A 21610-nucleotide genomic window follows, 5' to 3' on the forward strand; every position below is an offset into this window, starting at 1 on the left:
CCCAGCAGCCACCGCAGCCGGCCTCCTCCTCCTGCGAGCAGCCCTCGGCGGACACCGCTATCAAAGTGGAGGGAGGCGCGGCCACCGGCGACCAGATCCTTCCGGAGGCCGAGGTGCGCTTAGGCCAGTCCGGCTTCATGCAGCGCCAGTTCGGGGCCATGCTCCAACCCGGGGTCAACAAATTCTCCCTAAGGATGTTCGGCAGCCAGAAAGCCGTGGAACGCGAGCAGGAGAGGGTCAAGTCGGCCGGATTTTGGATTATCCACCCCTACAGTGACTTCAGGTAAGGGGCCACAGCGATGATCCTGTGGGTGCCCTGCACGGTGCAGGCATGCCTTCTCCTGACCCTGCCTCCCAGCTGGAGTTAACTTTCCTTCCTTGCGCTGGGAGCTCCAAGAGAAGCAGGGCGCCTCTAGGCTCCGAGACACCCCCAGGCCCCCTCCTGCACCGCGCTGAGGGAACTTTCCTCTGTGTTCTGTCACCGGTCTTCTCGGGTCTGGGCTGCATTGGAGACAGAATAAAAAGGTGTTCTGAGCCTGGCCTACCCCTGCCGGCAGCCAGGATAGGGCTCTGCCACCTTAAGCCACACGTTCCTCCTCCCCCTTCTAAGGCTGCAGAGTCAGGATGGCCATCCTAGAGGCAGCTCCGGGTCATTCAGCCAGCAGAGCAGGGCCATGAAGAGAGACAGACCTCTTAGCAACGGGCCAGCTCCTCGGGTACTGACAGCAGGCATTATTATCTGCTTTCTGGTGCCCTGGCAAGCTGCGGCTGGGTCCCTGGAGGACCGAGGTCACTGGGGCCTCAGGCCAGAATGAAAACCCCCTGCACCCACCGTAACCCTGAGCTCAGCTCCTCATGCTGAGTGGTGGGCCAGGAGCAGGTGGGCCTGGGCAGCTGGCATCCGGAGCGGCAGGGCAGAATGACCTTGCTCATAGTGATGGATGAAGATGCCTGGTGTTCTGATTGATGAGCCACTGTCCTGTACCCCATGCTTGTCCAGTGGCCCATCCGTAACCTGGAGACCCAAGCTCCAGCATCTGCTTGGTCTCTCATGGGCCACTCGTGGGTCCCCAAACAAGGTATGACCGTCAGTCAGGGAGAGGGACCCTGCCCCCTTCCACATCACCTGAGTCAGATGCCACTGAATAGCAGATACCACTGGGAGCTTGAGGACATATTTGTGCAAAAAGAGGGATTGTTGGTTGTCTCTAGGGTTGGGATCAGGGATGCCTTTACCTAAGTCAAGGTCCTGAGGTTCCCTAGTGAAAACCTCTGGGCTTTCCTGATATGTGAGATTGTGATGAAGGTCTGGGAAACACTTTTCAAGCTGGGTTTAATTCTCTTGTTCTCTCTTTCTCTGGGCCCTGCCCCCTACTTATCTCCCTTCCTTGCCTACCTTGCTTGCTTGCCTATAAAAATGAGCATTTTGCCAACCCAGAGCCCTCTTTGCAAACTCCAGGGAAGCTGGGTTTGTAATGAGAGCAAAGCCATTTTCCATCCAATGAGAGAGATTTCTCGCACTGGGAATGACCAGTCAGACAACACCCGGTGGCTTAAAATAGGTAGTGAACAGAGCCCCTCCCCCCTTTTTTCCTTTGAGAGACTGCTCTTCCTAACCCTAATATCTCCAGGGTTCCCATTCCCAGAGGACTGGGGAGACCAGAGGGCAGGGTAAACAGACAGCCATAGTCATCAAATTGTATGAGTAAATGTGGGACCCTCCCATCAGGAACGGTGGCTAGGTTCCCTGTGCCAGGTTCCTAAAGAGTAGACTTGCCTCTGGCCAGTACTGGACCCTGAGGATCCCAGGCTGAGCTAGAGGAGTGAGCAGGAGCTAAAAAACGGGTGTCCTGCGTTTTTTCTCCTGTCTCAACTCTTTAGTAGTGGTGATAGGCAGTTCCAGTACCGACCACTTGAGATTGGTGAGGGGCCCTCCCCTCCCTTGCCCAGGTCCCTGCTGTCTTTGTTGTCAGAAAGCATCTGTTCAGGGTTCTCATCACCAAGCCCTTTGCCTGGGGAGCCTACAAGAGATCAACCCCAGGCATGCCCAGCTTCCCTCAGCAGCAAACATTGGCTGGGGACCTTCTGGATGCTGGGCCTGGCCCTTCCTGTCTCCCTTACCTTGGATGGTGAAGAGTGACGACTGGGTCGATTTCATCGGATAGGATCCTTTTCCCCTTCCTGGTCTTACCCCATTCTGGTATGTCTGTCTGTAGTCCCCCTGCTGCAGAATCTCCCACTAACTACAGGCTGCCTGGGACATGGCTGCAGGAGAGGGTGTGGGGATAGGGAAGCAGGGATACAGCAGAATTGTTAAATGGGCAACAGGAAAAGGGTCAGAGTGGGCTTTGAATTTGGGTTTGTGCAACAAGCAACAGGGACTGGTAGCTGCAAGTGGCACGACCCCTTTGCACAACTTTGTAGCTGTCTGGAGCTGGGTGGGGTGTAAGGAAAGAAATCCAAGAAAGACCATCTGAGTGTGTCTGGAGGAGTGGTGGCCATGCCTTTCCTGCTTCTAGGCCAAAACAGCTAGTCTTATCCTCAGAAGGTCAAAGAGGCAAGAGCCTAGCTAAGTCTTCTAAGCTTAGAAAACCCACCACTCAACCCCATCTAACCCACCCTACCCCGACCAGCACCCCCAGCCTCAGTCTCTAGAGTTTTAGCCACTGGCCTTGGGCCTCTGTGTAGCCACTTGCCATTGCCCACCTTAGGCTTCACAAGAGCTTCTGCAAGCATTGCTCAGGCTAGTCAAGGATTTATTCATCATTTTGACGGGCAGGAAGCACTGATCCAGCAGAATTGGTTTAATAAAGAATTGCCAGCAAACCATGATAGATTGAGTTTGTGGTTTGGAGTTCAGGGCTGGCTGTGATGGACTGCTTCCGGCATCTCCCCTTGCTGGGGAAGGAAGGCTGGGTGCCTTTTCCAGGAGAAGGGTGGGCTGTGCTTTGAGGGACCAGCATAACCTGGGCCATGGCTAATAATAGGCTTTTCTGGGCTGCCTCTGCTTCTCATTACTCTACCTACCCCTGATCCCACCCCCCAATAGAAAAGAGGCCATGCCCTGGCTACCCCCGTGGCTCCTCCAGGCTCCCTGGGCTTTTCTGGCTTCCCCTCCCCTCCAACTCCCCATCTGCCTTTTGAAACTTGTATTTGTGGTATGTTAAGAGAAGAGGCCAGGATGATGCAGCCCCTTAGGACATGGCTCCCCGGGCTCCTCCCTAAGGCTGGCTGTGCTCTTAGGTCCTGGATGAGTCCTTCCTTCCACACAAGCTGTGTCCTGGAGAACCTGGAACAACAACAACAACAAAAACAGTATCTGGATAATCTTGTTTTTCGAAGAGGAGAGAAAAGAAATGGAACCCCAAGTGCAGATGTAGCTAGTTGTGTTCCCAGAAGCTGGTCAGGCTCAGGGAATCAGCCTGGGTGTGTGTATCTAGGTGTCTGTCTGAGCGGGTGTCTGGGGGCTGTGTGGGTGGATGTGGAAGCTGGTGGGGAAGTCCCTATGTGGAATGTCAGTTCCAGAATTGCTACTGCACCCCCAAAGCTGGCTCAGTGTTAATAATGGAGGCAGGCAGAAGCTTGGCCTTTCTCATCCCCCTGTCCCTACCCTCTCCTAGACTGAGCCTCCTGAAGCCATGAGGAAGGGAAGGCGAGGGTGCTTAAAGTGTCCTTTCCTTGGGGCAGACAGAGCTGGGCTCCAAAATCTTGGAAACTGGGCCAGTGGCCTAGCAGGTCCCAGGGGTGTCCTGAGCTGACTTCCTCCTGCCTGCTGGTCACTGGCACCCCGTCACTGCCATTACTCACCTCCCATCACCTCCCCAGCCCTGACTGCTATGGAGCCCTGCATGGGTTATGAGCCTTCTTTGAGCCCCAGTTTGCCCATTTAGAAAATGGGAATCTTGTTGCCTGTTGCCGTGTCAAGCACAAATTGTACAGCTATGGTTGCCCCGCCGAGGTGAGAAGCTGCAGTGAGCTGAGAGAGGAGCAGTGATGCTGTGGTGAACCACACCTCCCCTGCCCTCACAACTTCCTTTCCTTGGTTTTGGGAAGATCACATGGACCTCTGTCCCTTGGCTCAAGCAGGGGTTCTGAACCTTCTTGGGGTGAGAGATTTCACTCCATCCAGAAGGATACCCAGGTATCCAGACACATGGAGTGTGGCGCTTGATTTCTGGTGTCTGTGGCCTCCTAAGTTGAGGACCATCTGGGGGCTCAAGGTTGTGAACCCCTCTCTAGGCCATCGCAGAAGAGAGCCTGGGCCTGGTGAGAGGCAGGCACTCACCTTCTCTGGAGCCTGGCAATGGGGGTCCCTTTGCAGTCTGGGACTTGGGCCTCCCATTGCCAGCAGGATAGAAACAAAAACAGGGCTCAGAGTTAGATGCCTGAGGGAGGAAAGGGGTTCTGCCTGGGCACTGGTTTCTTTTCTTCAGTCCTACCCCCTCCCACCTCTCTCCCTTTGAGTCCTGGGAAGGACTGTTCCTGCAGGAGGTGGAAAGGAGGAAGAGGCAGCAGCCTGACTCTGGGTCTGGGGGTTCTGAGGCCCCTTCTTTCCTGGGGCCATTTCCCAGGAATGTTGTTAAGACTCTCAGTGTGCAAAGCCAGGCAGAAAGGAGCCGCAGGCTGTGCTAGAGGGGGAAGGGTGCCTAGTTGCAGAGGGGAATTCCAAGGTGAGCTGCCTGGGCTGTGCTTTCAGCTGGCACAGTGGGCAGCATGGCTCTCTCTGGGGATGAGATGTGTCCCACCTGACAATGCAGGGGCTGCTGCAGCTCAGGACCGAGGTGCTCCCAGGATGCTGGGAGCTGCCCCGATAGGGGCAGAGAGCCAGGACCCCCATACTGGCTGGCTAGAGAGACCTTGGCTCCAGGTTCTCCCTGCTGCAAGGCTCAAGTTCCTGGTCTGGTGGCTACATGATAAGGCTGGGGGTTACCTTCTCCCCTGCTTGGCCCTGCCACACCAGTTCCCTTAGCTGCTGTGAGCTTTGAGGCTTTTGGGCTGCCAGGTAGCCGCCTGCCTCACACAGGGAGCTTCCAACTGTGCTGACCTTTCTCCCTGTCCACCCACCCTCCTCTCCCATGCTTTAGGGCCCACTGTCCCCAGGGCCTTGTGGGATGCCCTCTCAGGCCACCCTGGCTGCCATCCATCTCTCCCTGGCTGACTACCCTGTGGCATTTGGATGGAGCTCTATGTTTGTTACAATGCAGCTTCTCCTGCTGTAATGTCATCCGACTCACCTGGAGATCTTGTTCAATACAAATTCTGAATCAGTAGATCTGGATGGGGTCTGAGATGCTGCATTTCTCATAAGCGCCCAAAGAATGCTAATGTGGCTGGTGCCCAGACCAGGACCATGCTTGGAGTATTGAGGTTACTGTTCATGCGCTTGTTCCATGCTTAGCCCAAGCTCCCGAACTGAGCTCCCTGAGGGCAGAGCTCCATTTTATCTCTTTGGCCTCAGAGCCTGTGGCCTCTGTCCTCAAGCTCAGCATGGCAGGATGAAGTCTGTGAACTGGGCTGAGCCAAGCCACAGAGGTCTGCCTGCCAGTGTGGGGATGTGGAATTCACAGCTTGCTCTTCCTCCTTTCCTGCGCTGCTGCTTGGACCCTGCTGGCCCTGCATGCTGGCTTTTGGGATGGGTGTAAACAGGAAGAAGCTGGGTGACCAGACGACCCTCATTAATCCATCCTGTCCCACCACTTTTGCAGCTTCTCTCCCATCCAAAGGGCCAGAGGGGTGGGCCTGGCTGGGGAGAAGGGGCAGGGAGTACTGTGACTGCTGCATTGCAATGAGATTTCTGGAAAGGAGCAGATGTCGGTATGAGCGCAGAGGTGACTGAGCAGGGGAGCCAGTGACTCTGACAGGGGCCAGCTGAGAGGAAGACAGAGGCATCCAGGCCTTCTTCCCAATCTTATGTCCTCCTTCCATGCCGCAGGCTATGCCCAGAAGCCTCCCCTGAGGGCTGAGCTTGCCTGTCACTTCTCCGTGCCCCCTCCTACCCTGAAAAGCATTAACTTCCGTACAAACGGTGGGGCTGAGAAGTGTCATAGAAACGGTGGGGCTGAGAAGTGTCATAGCAGCCTGAGTGGCCCTTGTGCCTGCCACAACACTGGCCACCATGGGGGAATTCACTCAGAGCAGAAGGTCCAGCCCCAGTCCCCTGGGGGCTTGTCATAGAACTGAAGAGGCAGCCGGCTCCTGCACACACTCACTTGGCTCAAGGGCTCTTACAAAGCTGCGACTGCCAGTTGCTAATTAATAGAAGGGCTACCGAGGCTGACCAGACAGTCTTGCTTTCGCCCAGGGGATGCTGAAGAATTCACATTTCCCAGACAGAGAGGGCCATGGGCCGGCAGGGGCATTGTGTTGGCTTTGGAGAGGATGTTCTCTGCCAGCTAGGCTTCTTTACTGAGGAAGCATTGCCAGGGCCCTAGAAGTCTGCAGTGCCACGGGCTGGGAAGTCACTTGGAGACACTGTACCATCAGCACCCACTCGGGTCTGAGGCGGAAGGCAGCACAGAGAGGTGGTGAGCTCCCCGTCACCGTGGGCGCTCAAGATAAGACTGAGCAGTACTTCGATCAGAGGTTGCCAAGCAGCATCTCTTGCACCAAATACAGCACCCAGATGTGCTCTGTTTGGCCAGCATAGTGTGTCATAACAAATCTGAGCCAATGTTTTTAAATGGAAAGATATAACATGAAAATATGGCTCTTGGGCTTCTCTTGAAAAACTGGAAACTCTGGCAGCCCTGGCCCCACATTCCCACTCCCTAGCAGGGAGCTGAAGGAGACACTAGAGGCTGCCTCCTTTACGTCGGCTTTTGCTCTGCAGTTGCACAGGTCCCCAGCTGTCGCTAAGGCCACTGTCTTACACCCAGCCACATCATTCATGCCATTTAGCTGCCTCACCCCTGTAGGCTTCAGAGTTTACAGTTCTAGACTCAAATCAACAGAGACTAAAAGCCAGGTGGGTTCATAGATCAGTAACCACCATTTACAAAGCATCTACCATGTGCCAGGCTGTGCTAGGAGCTCTATATCTCCCTTTTCATTTATTCTTCACGATGGCCCCCAAATAGTTTTATATCCCCAGTTTACAGATAAGGCTCTGATGGAAAGAGGGGGTGGGGGGGGGAGAGAGAGAGAGAGAGAGAGAGAGAGAGAGAGATCCCCCAATCATGCAGCCATGAATATCAGAACTGGAATTTGACACTCCTCCTTCTTTTATATTAGTGTTTAAAAAATTTAATTACACGAGTAGTTCAAGAAAACATTCTCCTGAGAATTAAAACATTGAGGAGGGGCTCAGAAAGGGATAGTCAGCAGGCACAGGAAATCGATCAGATGTCGGAATATCAGATCTGGAGAGGCATTAGCAAGCCCCTGGCCTGGAGCCTTTGTTTCATAGATGGGGAGCAGAGGAGCAAAGAAGGGGAGCACCTGGCTCAAGGTCACAGAGTATGCCAGAAGCGAAACCAGAGAGCAAGTGGGTGGTGTAATGTCTGTCTGCAAAGGTCTTCAAGCTTAAGTCCACCCCTAGCTTCCCAGCCAGAGGGTTCACAGAGAAGGCTTTCCTGAATGGTCCTGTCAGTTGGAGCTTTTTCTTGTCACTCTAGCTTCATACGTGTCTTTCTGGGATGATAGGTGTTTTCAGGATCCCATCAGAATTTAGGCTGCTCCCATGAGAAGGTAGTCTTCCCCTTTCTGAAGGTGCAGAGTCTGGTGACTGAGACATGCTGTCCTGACCCCAGATCTGGGGTTGCTGTTTCTGAGAATGCTGGGCTGGGATGCCGGCTCACCTCCTCTTCCTGGGAAGGTCCTGACTGCTAGAGACCTTTGGGGTTTGGGGACCATGTCCGGGTGCCATTAATGCCCCTGTTCCTGGATGGGGGTGATTGGGGTTCAGAGGAGAAGGGGTAAGTGACCAGTGGTATCTTTCTCTGATCCACTAGAGAAATGGCCACGTGATCTATTCATTATATACTTTAGAAAAGTCAGGATTTGGAGTTGATCTGTGGTTTAGGATTCAGTATGTGACCAGAATCAGGGCTCATTCTGTGACCATGGCTAGAACTCAGTCTCTGACAAAAAGTTTGGGGCTCAGTGTGTAACCAGGATTGGGGTTCAGTCCATGGCTGGGTTCAAGGCTAAGTCTGTGGCCAAGGGAAGGATTTGGTCTAGGGTCGGGAACTGGCATCCTTGTGCAAAACCTTTGAGCCAATTTCGGTGCCCTTCCTGAGGTACCAAGGTTTGGGGCTCTACCTTTGTGCCCTGCCCCCCTTTAGGAAGCTTTCCCTAAGTTTCCTGAGCTCCTACACCTCTTAGTATCTGAGCCAGCTGCCTCTGGTCCTCTCTGGGAGGTAAAGTACAAATTATGAATAAACAACCGTGCCCCTGCTGCCGGTGCCAGAGTCATCACATCTCACACGTGACAGTTCCCCACCCAGCTCTGCTCTCTCATTGTTTGGGGCTGGTGTTTGGTGTTCTCAGCCAGGCAGCAAGCTCGGGCACCCTCAGGGTCAGGGCTGGACCTAGAGCCGTGCCAGCTGGATAGAGGGACTCCCTCCACCCACTGCAACCCCAGCTCTGGGCTACCACAAATTGCAGAGCGAGCAGCGGGGCCTCCAGGTCTGATCACGGCAGCTGCGGGGGCCTGATAATTGGCTGCTGATGATTTTGTGTCTGTCTAAGCATTTATCTGTGTGGGTGGATGTGTTATGTCTGCGTGAACGAGGCTTTCAGAAATTAATACATAATAGGGGCTGGCTAATACATTATCCTCTGGGCTTGGGGAGAGGCAAGCTAAGGGAGTCATGCCCTCCAGAATACCGTATCACCCATTCCAAGACTTCTTTCACCATTAAGGGGGCTGGAGGTGGCAAAGTGGAGAGTAGGGTTCCACTTCTGGTTTATGGGAGGGCCAATGAGCAATAAATCAATGTGGGTTGATGGTCAGGGAAGGCATCCTGGAGGAAGTGACTCTGAGCTGGATCTGAAGGAAAGAGAGAAAAGAGAGAACCATTCTGTGCATTTCCTTGGAAACTTGAGCTGAGGGCCGCCTGGCTGGGGTGGGTGTTGGCAGATGCTGGGGGCTGCTTATTCAGAACCTGCTTCTTTTAACCTGCACTCCTTAGTCCCTGCCCTTCACCCTCCAGGACTCTGAGCAGGCTGCCTGTGCTGCCATCTGAGTATGTGTGGTGTGTTTGCCTGTGTGTGTGTGTGTGCATCCTCATCCTAGCTGTGCAGCCTTTGAGAAGACTCGCTTCTCCTGCCGTACTGGGCCCAGAAGGCAGGTGTTGCCTGCAATAATGTCACTGAGCGTGTGGCCTGGAGCCCAGAAGTAATTACCCTGCAGTTCCCCGTTGGAGGCTAGAGCAGCCCCTGTTAATGATTAATGTGAGTCCCCAGCCACTGTATGCCAAAGCCAGCCACGGGCTTCTCCCACCTCCAGTATCCTCAGAGGATGTGAGGGCACTTGTTCCCTTCCCCAAAGACAGGAAAGACCCTCAGGTCCACAGGTCCCATCCATGCCATTAGCACCTTTTAGAAGAAACTTGGTCCAGCAGGGGAGACTGCCTCTGGGGCCCGGCTTCCTGCAATGTGGGGGCTGGCCTGCCCCAGATCTCTGGGTCCTGCATCTTGAGCCAGCCTGACCCATAACTGCCCACTCCTCCCACCCTCAGTTTCCCCTCCTGAGTCTCATCCTGTTCTGCTGGGTGACCTCAGCAAGCTCTTCTCCTCTCTTCAGTGTCCAGGGTTGGGGCTCAGTCTGAGGCTGAGAAGAGAGCAGAGCTAATTGACCAAATAGGTATTGAGCCCTGAATCCTGACCCCATTAGCACAAATTGAGCCAGCAGGGCAGGGACAGCACTGCCGGCCAGTAGAGCTTTTGAGAATCTCCCTCCCTCTTTCTGGCTCTGTCACCGAGGTCCAGCCAGTCATGATCTAGAGTTCTGCAGCCCCTTGGGGCCAGGGACACGTGGAAGATCTCTTACCTAGGGGCCGAGTTTTGTGGAGGCTTTGCTGGCCCTTGTCCTGGGGAGTGGGGCTGGGGGTCTTCCTGGCATATTGTGTCCTATTGGTGAGGCCTCTTGAAGGATCCCCTCCATTAGGTCATGGCCTCCGTGGAGGGGATGCCAGGCTTTCTTTTCTTTGTTTCTGGGGCATCCTTCCCAGGAAGTGATGCAGCAGGAGCTTAATGAAAATGAACTGAAATGCCATCCTGGAAAGGGCCTCAACCATGCTCTCCTCCCAGCCTCCCCTCCTAGGGAGCAGTCCCCTCCTGGAAGCTCAGACCTGGCCTCAGAAGAGCTCAGGGTGTGAGGACTCATGCAGATTGCGGGGCGCACTGGATGACTGTGGGTGGAGGGGCCCTGTGGGATAGGCCAGCGGGATCATGTACTCTGGGACTGGCAGAAGAAGGAAACAGGAAAAGCTGTTCAACGTGTCCCAGAGGTTCTGGGGCATCATCATCCCATTGGGTTGCTCTGCAGCTTCTGGGGACAGAGTGTAGGGGACAAACCTGTGAATCCCACCAGTAGAAGATTTGGCTCTGTGCTGCCCAGCTGTGTGGACTTAACTGAGGCCTCACCTCTCTGGGTCTTGCTTTCCTCCTCTGAAAATGGGACCAGAGAGGGGTTGGGTGTTAGCAAGATCCCAAAGCCTAAATTGGCAGCTGCTGAAGAGTCACCTGGGTGCTTATGTGATCACAGATGCTCGGGCTCCCTGGGTGAGGCCGGGCAGGTGCAGTTTTAGGAAGTACTCAGGTGATTCTGCTTCCATCACTTTGGGAGCCAATGAGCTGGACATCCGTAAGCCCCCATCTGTGTTAACAGCCTTAACCCTACAGTGGCTCCCCAGAGCTTGGGGTAAAATCCTGCCTTCTTAGCCCAACATCTAACCCCATTGGTAATAGGCCTCCCTCTCCAGTGAGCTTTTACACCTTTTTTTCCTTGTGGGTTGTGAGGAGTCAAAATCATAAAATTCTGAGGCCAGGAGGGACCTCAGAGAACATGGCCCCACTCACCTTCCTTGTTAGACTGTGTTTTCCTGGATAGAAGGCAGCACAACACGTTCCCTCTAGCTCTGTGTCCCCAGATGCCCCAGAGAATCCTTGTTACTTGCTCCCAGGCTCCATCCCATCAAAAAGGGATGGTGTAGACCCTCCCAGAGTCAGTATTTAGCTACTCTTTATAGGGAAGCCTTCCTGTGGTATCCTTGTTAGCCCCTTCCATGACCAATGCTGCCTACCTTAAGAAGTTCTGCCCCAGGCCAGGCACTGTGGCTCCCTCCTGTAATCCCAGCATTTTTGGAGGCTGAGACAGGAGGATCACTTGAGCCCAGGAGTTAAAGATCAGCCTGGGCAACATGGTGCGACCCTATCTCTACCATAAAAAAAAAAAAAAGAAAGAAAAATTAGCTGAGCATGGTAGTGTGTGCCTGTAGTCCCAGCTACTGCAGAGGCTGAAGTAGGAGGGTGGCTTGAGCCCAGGGAGGTTGAGGCTGCAGTGAGCCAAGATTGCACCACCACACTCCAGCCTGGGCTACGGAGTGAGACCCTATCTCAAAAAAAAAAAAAAAAAAAAAAAAAAAAAAAAAAAAGCCAAAAACAAAGGAGTTCTGCTCCAAATCCGTCTCTAGTGCTTCATGTTGCCCCTCAAGCCTGTGTCCTCCCGCCGCTGGCAGTGCCTTCCTGCATGAGCAGGTGAGCGCTCCCACCTAATTTCCCCAGAGGGCGTGCTCCCATGCTGCTCCACAACAATATTCTATTTTGGTTCCAATCTCCTGAGTGGGAGGACAGAAGGTTCCTGGGGGAGTGGTGTTGGAGCCTTCTTTGATTCTTGTAAGCTGGACTGAGAAGTTCAGTTCTCCAACTGCTTGTTCCCTCCCCCATCTTCCCTGGTGGTCTTGTCCGCTGGGTGAAGCACAGAGAGGTTAGGCCCTGGCCTCAGGGAACATACATCTGGGCAATTTGGAGCACTGTGGCGCAGATGTCCCCTGCTGTGCAGTTTGGGGGTATGTGTGTGTGTGCGCGCACGTGCATGTACATGTCCACTGGTATGTTTCTGCATGTACAAACATAGGGTCTCCAGAAGAGGAATTAGCCCATCAGATAAACAGTGAGTTTTCATCTCAAAGTATTTCTCTTGCCCAGGCCTGTCCTCACTGTGCTGTTGAGAAGGTACGGTTGCAGTCCCTTTCTCAAGGAATTCTCTTCCTCTATAACCTTCCCAGCCCCTCGTATACCCTGGAAGAGCTCTGAGTTCTCAAGCTGGCATTCAGGATGTCTCCCACATTCTCTTCAGAGCTGGGAGCTGAGGTGTCAGGGTTCCCTGAGATGCGCATTCTTCTGTGAGTGAGCTGTCGATCTGGCCAGCTGCCCTTGGCTGACCTCTTTAGCCTCTGCACTGCAGAGATTCATGGAACTCAGCGTATCTTTGGAGATGTCTAGCTTGCTTTGTGCCAATGGGGAAACTGAGGAAAAGTCAGTGAGAGGAAGGGACTTACTCAAGGTCACACAGCAAGTTAGAGACAGGGATGGGACTAGAACTTGAGAATTTCAGGCCCCTGACCTGGAAACCTTCCATCGCATAGCATGGGCCTCCTTCCTGTAACCCCTGGGCTCTAGCCACAGTGCTGTCTCCTGACCAGTGGACATACTTGGGTGCCTGCCTCCTCTTTGACACTTTAGTACCCAACAGGGCATGCTGCCCCCTGCTCCTTTCTGGAGCAAGCCTGGCTGAATTTCTCCTCCCCTCTGGTTGTCCCCAGCCTATGGGATACAAAGTCAGAGATTCTGCATCAACCCTCTTATTCCCTTCCCTTGGCTTATGGCCCCATCTGCCCATGGAGCTGCCCTGGATTTTCAGCTCCCCTGTGGGGTGCGTCTGTCCATCCTCTATACTGAGGGCTTCTTGAGGTGGGACCATTTTGTGTTCCTCAGGATCCTCCTACCTCTCAGGCCAGGACCTGCATCTTAATGGACATAGAATAATGATGATGAGGATGATGATGATGATGGGGATGATGGCCCACTTGAATTGAGTATTTATGCCATATAGCATATTGTAAATATTAACTCATTGGATCTTCCTAGACTCCTGTGAAGTGGGGATTAACGTTCTCATCCTGCACATTAGAAAACAGGCTCAGAGAGGTTAAGTGATTTGCCTAAGGCCTCACAGCAGAGCACCTAGCCACCATACATCTACAATAGCCTGGCCACACAGAAATGTGGTCCCTGCGCCAGCAGTCTCAGCATCACCTGGGGGTTGTTAACAGTGCAGATGTTGGCCCCACCCCTTAGCCAACTGAAGTCCACCAAGTCTGCAGCTCAGAAAGTCCCCAGGTGATGTGTGTGCACATTCCAGTGTGAGGGGCGCTGTGCTGTATGGCTGAAGAATCGCAGGCCAAGAAGAGAAGACTGGGTCAGCTGTCACCCTCACATAGCTCACCTTCTCCTTGGGGAGAGGCTGAGGCCAGCTCTCACTGCATCATGACAGGCAGGACCTCAGCCCAGGATGAGGAGGTACCTTAGAAGAGGCAGGGGTAAAGAGTCATAATTGGGTTTTAAGAAAAACAAAACGAAACAAACTTTATTCCTTAAATATTGATAAACATAGAAAAATTGGAAAATAAAGGTACACCCAAATCCAAACAACCCGCCTATAAACCAAGCCCCAGATGCCCTTGGCTCTAAATCGGACTGTATCTAGGCAGCCCTGGGCAGCCAAGGGAGCAGCTACCTGGGAGCCCTGTGATTCTGAGTCAGAGATTTTGAGGTGGGTTAAAAATAGAGCCCTAGTGGCCAGGCGGGGGTGGGAGGAAGACAGCAATTTATCTATTGTGGTGGGGAGACCCTGGGGTCAGGAAAGAATAGCGAGGGCAGGATGGGCAGGAAGGAGGCAGTGGGTGGGGGGTATATTTCCCTCCAGAGACCTGAACTGAGCACCCAGCCTGGCTCAAGAAGGCTGTGGGAGGTGATTTCAACCCTGAGGGTACAGGGGGAGGCTAAGATGCCAGTCCTAGGACACAGGCAGGGAGGAGTCCAGCTCTCTCCGGGACAAAACACTCCCCCCACCACCAGAGAGGCAGCTCCTTCTAGGGTATGGGATGGTGAAGGGGACGAGAGTGGCTCTGCCTCAGAGAATGGCAAAGAGGAGCTAGACAGGTATGGGGTGCGGAGGGGGAGTAATAGGTGCTTTCAAACAATTACCAAGGTGTGGAGAGGGGAGGCAGGAAAGGCATCCTCATGCGTGTCACGTGTGTGTCATGGGCTGGCATGCATGTGATATTAAGCTATCCTCCCTTGCCTATTACACCTGCTCTTCAGACGACTGCCCTCTCTCCACCTCCATCATTGATTTCCAAAACATCTTCTCATCCTGACCTCCCGTCATGGCAGTGGCTTTGCCACGTATTTCTACTGACCACTTAGGTCTGACTGCTTAGGAGCTGACCATTTAGGACCACTTAGGTCTGGGGACCAGGGTCGTGCTCTCCCCAACACATGTTAGAGGACCCCTCACAGCACAGGCCGTTGTTTAAAGGTAGATGAATGTTTCTGATTATAAAGGTAATATCTGCCTGTTATGGGGAAGGTGGAAAAGGTAGAAAGGTGAAATGGAGAAACTCAGAGTCACAATATTCCCACCCTTAGAAATCATCAGTGTTAATGATTTAGCGAATTCTTTCTTTGTTTTATTTTTGGCAGTCTTTTCTTCTTCTGGCAACAGTCTTCCGTCCGTCTGTCCATCTGTCCGTCCGTCCATCCGTCCGTCCATCCATCCGTCTGTCCATCCATCCATCCATCCATCCATCCATCCATCCATCCATCCATCTATCCATCCATCCATCCATCCATCCATCCATCCATCCATCCATCCATCCATTTAACAATAAGATAACATTACTGAGACTCCTCCCCATCCATTGCCCAACTGTGTGTTCCCATCTTGGAAAAGGAAGAGAAATCATTTCTGCCCTTGGGGAGCTCACAGTAGTGGGGAGCCCTAAGGCTCCTCCTGGGTCTGTCTGGTTGGGGAATGGAGGGGATTCCAGGCAAGCAGTGGAGTTGCCTCCTTCATCCCCTCCCCAGGGCTCCTGAGTCTCGGTACTAGGTCTATTTGGGACGAAGGGAGAACCTCTAAAATGGAGGTGGGATGGAGGGGCTGAGGGGGTACACCCATAATGAGGAGGCTTATTATGGGTGGTTGATTCTGCCCCCACTGCCTGCACAGCTCAGGCTGGAAACGCAGTCAGGGCCTTGGTTGCAGTCTTTAGCCACAAGGTCCCCCCACCAGTTCTTTCTCACCCCATCCTGTCAGAGACCCCAGGCCCCCTGTTTCTTCTGGCCCATGTCTGTCCACCTGCCTTCTCTCCCACTTTCAATGCCTCCGCTCTTTCTCTGCCACTTTTCCACCATGATCCTCAGCACCTGGTGGGGCCACCTGCCGAGGGCTGTTGCTGTGAGTCTTGGGGGTTTGGATATGCCAAGTTCTTCCCTGATCGTCAGAGACTTGTGGAAGCCTGGTGGGAAGGAGTCTGTTTCTGAGGGCTGCCCGCGTCATGTGGCTTCTGCTGGGCTCCCTGCCACTCAGCCTTTGGCACACACTCCTGAGGCATGCATGGCATGCACGCATCTGTTCACCCATCCCCCATCCACTCATTTGTATGTTTCCACCCATTCACGTATTTATCAGGACCTACCGTATAAAAGGTACTGTGCTGACTTCAGAGAGTCAGTGATGGCAAGTTAGACAGTCACACACACAGTTTCATTATAACATGATAAATACCATGCCAGGGCAGCGCCTGTGAGGGGCAGTTAACTGGATTTCATAGGATACAAAGAAAGCTTCCCAGGAGAAGTGATACCTCTTGTGAACCAAGGGGGATAGGTGGGCACAAGTGGGAGAATAGTTCCAGGCAGAGATGACAGCATGTAGGAAAGCCCAGAGGCAAAGAAAGTGCCATGCGTTGGGGACACTGAAGGCTGCTGAATCTGTCTGCAGCAGAGTGTGCAAGGAGAGGAATGGGGAGCATGAAGGCAGGAGAAGGAGGCAGAGTCCAGGCCAGGAAAGGCCTTGGGGATGACAGTGAGGAATCTGAATTTCACTTGGGAGGTGGTGGGAAGCGCAGAAGGATTTGGGGCTTGAGTGTGGAGAGTGGATTGGAGGAGGGTGCTGACCCCAGCCCTGACCCTGAGGCATGTGAGGTCCTCGACTGGCCAGGAGCTCCCCTGGGAAGCTGTTGGAGTAGTCCCCATGGTGGGTTGATGGGACACATTGGATCCAACATGATGAACTGTTGGAAAGCAAGGGAGATTAGAAGAGTTGAGGATAACTCTGAGGTTTCTAGGATATACTTTTGGATGCCTGGTGGTACCATTTTCTGGGAGCACAAGAGTGTGGAGGAAGCTGTGAAGCTCTGTCTGAATATGGCAAGGGTGAGGTTCCCGTGGGACATCCAGTTGTAGACACGTAGTCAGCAAGTGGATGCATGGGTGTAGAGTTCAAGAGAGGGGTATGGTTTACAAGGCAGCAGAATAACAAGGCCATGGGAGTCGGTGAAGTCACCTGGAAAGAGTGCATAGAGCAGGAAGAGATGAGGGCCCCAAGGAGCAAAAACATGGAAAGGTTATGCTGAGGGAAAGGAGGCTGTTCAAGGGAAGGGAAAGGAGAAGCAGTGAGAACAGAGAAAAGCCAGTGGAGTGGGCCACCTTGGAAGCCAAGGAGGAGACTGTCTGCAGGGCAGAATGGTCTACAGGGCCAGACAATGCTAAAGGCCAGGGAGGAAATGGACTGGAAAGTGACCATTGGATTTAGCAGCAGGGTACATATTGGTGACGTGCTGAGGAGTGGAGAGCAGCATCGCTTCTTGGCCTTTGGCTAAAATCAAGTGGAGTGGAGAGGAGCGCTGGGTGAGGCGCATGAAAGCGGGAGTGTGGGTACAGTGACACCTCCTTCAAGGAGCCTGGGAAGAGATAAGACAGCAGGGGTTCAGGGAGGGATTTTTTTTAAGTTTAGAGAGCTTAGAAGGAAAAGCTGATGGGAAAGGATCAGTGGAGAGGGAGAGATGGAAGAGATAGATGAGAGAGGGAATCTTCTGTAGATTAAGGTCCCTGGGGAGGAAAATGGGGATGGTATCAAGAGGGCAGGTAGAAGAACCGCTGATTCCCTTGTGACTGGGAGGAGATGGGATGGGGGAGATGCTGCAAGGTGGGAGAAAGAGGAAAGGGGCACTCTGGCAAATTTTCTTTTCTCTGTGACGTAGAAAGTGGTATTATCTGCTGACTCTGAGAGAAAAAGTGGTGGTTTCAGAGCTTTGAGGAGACAGGAAATAATTTGAAATAGCAGCTGTGGGGAATGGGAAAGTTTACTAGGTTCTCCTGTAAGGATCAGGGGAGGGAGGTGAGGGCTGTGAATGAGGCCATGATGAGGACATTGAGGCACGAGGAGCTAAGAAACTTGGCTGTTTAGTAGAACTGGCCTGAGGTTGTGGGATTCTTTACACAGCCCCCATGTGAACATGAAAAGGGTTGATGCTGATCCTTGCCTGGGGCTGAGATTTCATGACGCTGCCAGGAGGAGGGGCATGGGAGTTAAAGGCATTGGTTTTAGAGAGGCGAGTGAGCTGGACCATCGTCTCTGGGGTGAAGGGTGGTTGGGAGGATGTGCAAGGGAGGATCAGAGGAGTCAGCAGACTGGATATTCCCAGTACTCTGAAAAACAGGTGCAGCGCAACTGAATAGAAGAGCTGGCAGGAAAAGAGGGCAGGTTGTACAAGAGGACTGCAGAGATACAGTACCTGGAGGTGGTGACGTGGTCAAGGGTGCACTTTGGAATGGACCGTTGAGGTGGGATTGTTAGAGTCAGGGCAGCAAGCTACCAAGAGGCCAGGGTGTTGTCTGGGTCAATGATACGAAGTAGAAGTCACCCAGGACGATGGCAGGATTTGGAGTGGAACGGAAGGTTGTGAACCGGGTGCCAGCATTGCCAAAGTCCTTGAGGGTGGCAGATGGATGCTGGAAGGATGGCCAGCAAGTGACAAGGATACCCAGAAGATCTTGTAGACATTTCTACCATAGGCAGAAGGTAGCAGCAGTAGGGAGAGGGGAGGGTGCTGACTCACCCCTGACCCTGAGGTATGAGGGATTTGGGGGAGTGGTGTTCTTAGGACACAACTAGGGTTCACTTAAGTGGGGAGGCAGTGGGGTCTGGGGGTGAAGAAGTTAAGGATGCAGGTGTCATGGAAGAGAGCACGGGAGAGAGAGCTGGGAGGGAGACAAGGAGCTTGAGGAGGCACAGAGTTTGGGGGTAATAAAATACCACCAGCCAGATTGATATTTCTGTGGAGTGGTTAGAAAGTAGACCTCTGGAGTCAGACTCTTTGGGTTTGAACACTTGGCCCACCAAATATAGCAAATCTCTCAGCTCCTTGTACCTCAGTCTCTTCATCTGTAAAATGGGCATAATTATAGTATCTACCTCACAGGGCTTTTTATTAATGAGGATTAAATAAAGTAATCCAGATAAGGTACTCAGATTAGTGCCTGGCAAATGGTAAGTGCCCAAAAAGTATTGACTGCCCTCATCCTCCATTCTCACTGTGTTCAGTATCAGGATCTTTGCTGGTCTGGAAAACCAAGGGAACAGTAAAGATAACCCAGAGGGCATATGAATTGGAGACAAAGAGAATGGAGGCTGGAGACCAGGAAGGAGGTGGGGGCAAGGGTCCAGGTGAGAGACAGATGCAGAAGCCATCATGGAAGCAGCTTGACTAGACATGGTAACTGCTGGGGGTGTTGCTGTAGGGGTGGGTGGGAGGTAAGAGGCAGCAGTAAGGGATGGCTGGGAAGTTTTGGGCCTGGATTATTGAAATACAGACTCATTCAGCTTTGAGGAGGAGGATGCTGAGTTCAGCTCTGGAGTCATTGGCTGTAGGAGACAGCAGGCCCTCTGCGTGGATGCATTTTGCAGGCAGGTGGGAATGCAGGTCTGGTGCTGGGAGTGGCCCTGAGTGGGAGCTGTCTGTAAAGTTGGAGAGGGTAACAGATATGGCACTGAGTGTGCTATTCACCTGGGAGAAAGCATGGAGACCCACGGGCTACAGTCAGCACTGCAGGGACATGGGTGTCTGAGACAAGGCCCCTGTCCTCCAGGAGCCCATGGTGTTTTAGCAGAGCTAAAACCAAGACTCAGGCTGTGCAGAGGCTTCAGTGGTCAGAGTTGAAGAGCTAGTTTGAAAGGTGGAAAATATTTTAATGACAAAACAGTGACATTCTTCTTCCAGCTGACAGGATTCTCAATGGATATCATTTGTGCCAAAATGTATGCAAGAAAGTATGCATGTGTAAAAATGGATGCATGTAGGAGGGCAAAAGACAAGAGTGTGTTTACAAAAAATGTATTCATGGTATTGCATGTGGGTGTGCATGTGTGTATACATGTTCATGTGCATGTGCACATGTGCATGCATGTATATATGTGCATATGGCCTCAAAGGCAAGCATGGGTGTGTGTGGACAAGAAGAGGTTGAAGGAAGTCATCCCCAGCTGGGACCTCCACTTTTCCTACTTTCATTCTGTCACCCTTCCCATCCTCTTTGGCCTCCAGGGAAGGACAGGGCCCTTAGTCTAGTCCTTGAGTCCCCGAGTTCAGGGTCAGTCACCTCCTCGTGTCTTCCTCAGTTCCCTTGAGGCTGTGAACTTCCTCTCACACCAAAACATGAAATTTCCAGATATCAGTGTAATAGGCTGCTTGACTTTTTGCTATCCCCCATTCTTTCTGCTTATGGGACCTGCCCCTCCAGTGTCAGCCTGCCTGGGTGGACCCATTGGTCCAGGTAGGAAGTAAGGAGATAAGACGGGTCTGGGAGCCTGGGGCTGCTGGGGCTTCCAGAGTCCAGTTGGTGTCTTTCTCGGCAGGACTCCTGTCAACTTAAAGGACACTGGGCTGGAGGAGGGTCCTCTGGATTTGGAGAGACTAGGGCCCCTAATTCAGGCATGTGCCAACTCCAGGATATCTGAGTCTGACTGCCCCTTGCTTCCTTGTCAGGGCATGACACTGACCACCATGGATTCACACCCTAGATTGTGAGATTTATTCATGAGTGATTCTAGGGGTGGCCAGGTGATAAGGGAGCATTGGGCATCCAGCTTGAGGCTTTGGAAATGTTACTCTTCCTTCCTTTGTGAGCCTTCGTTTTCCCTTCTGTAGGACATGTGCAACCATGACTGAGTGACTGCTGATGGCCAAGGTGCCTTTAGCACTTGAGAGGTGTGCTACTTCCTCTACTTCATACAGCCCTAGCATCAGGAGCATGGGCCCCCCAAATCCTCTTTGCAGTCTTCTCTTCTGTTTTGTCTCTGAGGCAGGGGCCGCACTGCTGTGGTAGGCTACCATTCCACTGTGATGCAAAAGTGTCAGAAAGGCGTGTCTGCCTCCCACATCCCTCTAGGGTACCCACAACCCCAAGAAGTCAAACTCTGCAGTCCCAGAGACTTCTCCTAATCTTGCATCTGTCCCTCACGAGCTGTGTAGTCTAGGGCAGACACTTCTCTCTGAGCCTCAAGATCATCATCTGTAAAATAACAGCAGCCACAGTGCTGGTATGAGGGATAAATGAAGTAATGCGTGGAAAACCAAAGTAAGTGCTCTATACATGTGAAGTGTTTTGGAGTCTTTATGAATAAAGACTTTTCAGTCACCAAGGAGCCCCCAATAAAAATGCCCAGAGATATTAAGGAGTCACTTGCGATGCTTCTGACCAGCAGGATTGGAAATGAAGAGGGGCCAGCAAGCTGAGGATGCAGTGCAGAAGCTGTTGCCAGGTTCCCCTGGCTAAACCCACTGAACGGGGCTGGCAGGTGTGCTGGGCGCTGTCCGTGGTGCTGAATGCCATATCTGGTTCTGGCACAGCCTGACTTTCGGAGATCTGTGCAAGCATCTGGCAAGGAGTAAGGAAAGGTAGTCCAGGAAGCCAAGGGCAGCTCCCAAAACGCAACCCCTCTCGCCTCCTCCAGAAGCACTTCCCTGGCCTTACCCTTCTAGGCCACCACGATACCATTTTTATGGATGCCTGGGCTCATTTGGATGGTTTCTTACACCATTGCCCAATTGTCTTCTATCCAAGCCTTGTGCTCTGACCAGACCATGAGTCTCTGGAAGTGAGGGCATCTGTGTGCTGAGGGAAATAGGTCTGTCATCTGATTGCTGGGGGCACATGTGCATGCATGTATATATGTGCATATGGCCTCAAAGGCAAGCCCTTGCCTCTTGCTACTGGCTCCCCTGGGTCTATTACAGGCTCCTCTGTGATCCCACTCCTAGCAGATGTTTTGCTCTGGCTCTTCTCTGGGAGATTTGATCTTCCTCCCTCTTACCTCTTTCCTGCAAATTTGTTGATTTGAATGATTTATGTACTCATTTCATAACATAGCTGGGCATAGGTCAGAGCATTTGACAGACATCAGTTGATTTCCTCCTTATGACAGTGCTGCTAGTCAGGTACTGTGGTTATCCTCATTGAGCGGATAAGAAAACAGAGGTGTGGCATGGTAAGGTGACTTGCTAGTAAACCATGGAGCAGGAATCGAACCCAGGTTGGCTGA

At 52.6% G+C, this 21610-nt stretch overlaps 1 protein-coding gene across 1 annotated transcript in view; it reads left to right on the plus strand.

Moving 5' to 3' along the window:
- The window catches only part of HCN4 (hyperpolarization activated cyclic nucleotide gated potassium channel 4), a 46348-nt gene that overhangs the window by 573 nt on the left and 24165 nt on the right, over nt 1–21610 (plus strand). Inside the window, exon 2 of the mRNA XM_011933014.1 lies at nt 6–283. Coding sequence (XP_011788404.1) covers nt 6–283 — 278 coding nt within the window. The remainder of the gene's footprint in view (nt 1–5; nt 284–21610) is intronic.

This window comes from Colobus angolensis, unplaced genomic scaffold (assembly GCF_000951035.1).
Source record: "Colobus angolensis palliatus isolate OR3802 unplaced genomic scaffold, Cang.pa_1.0 Scaffold99, whole genome shotgun sequence".
Lineage (NCBI taxonomy): Eukaryota > Metazoa > Chordata > Mammalia > Primates > Cercopithecidae > Colobus > Colobus angolensis.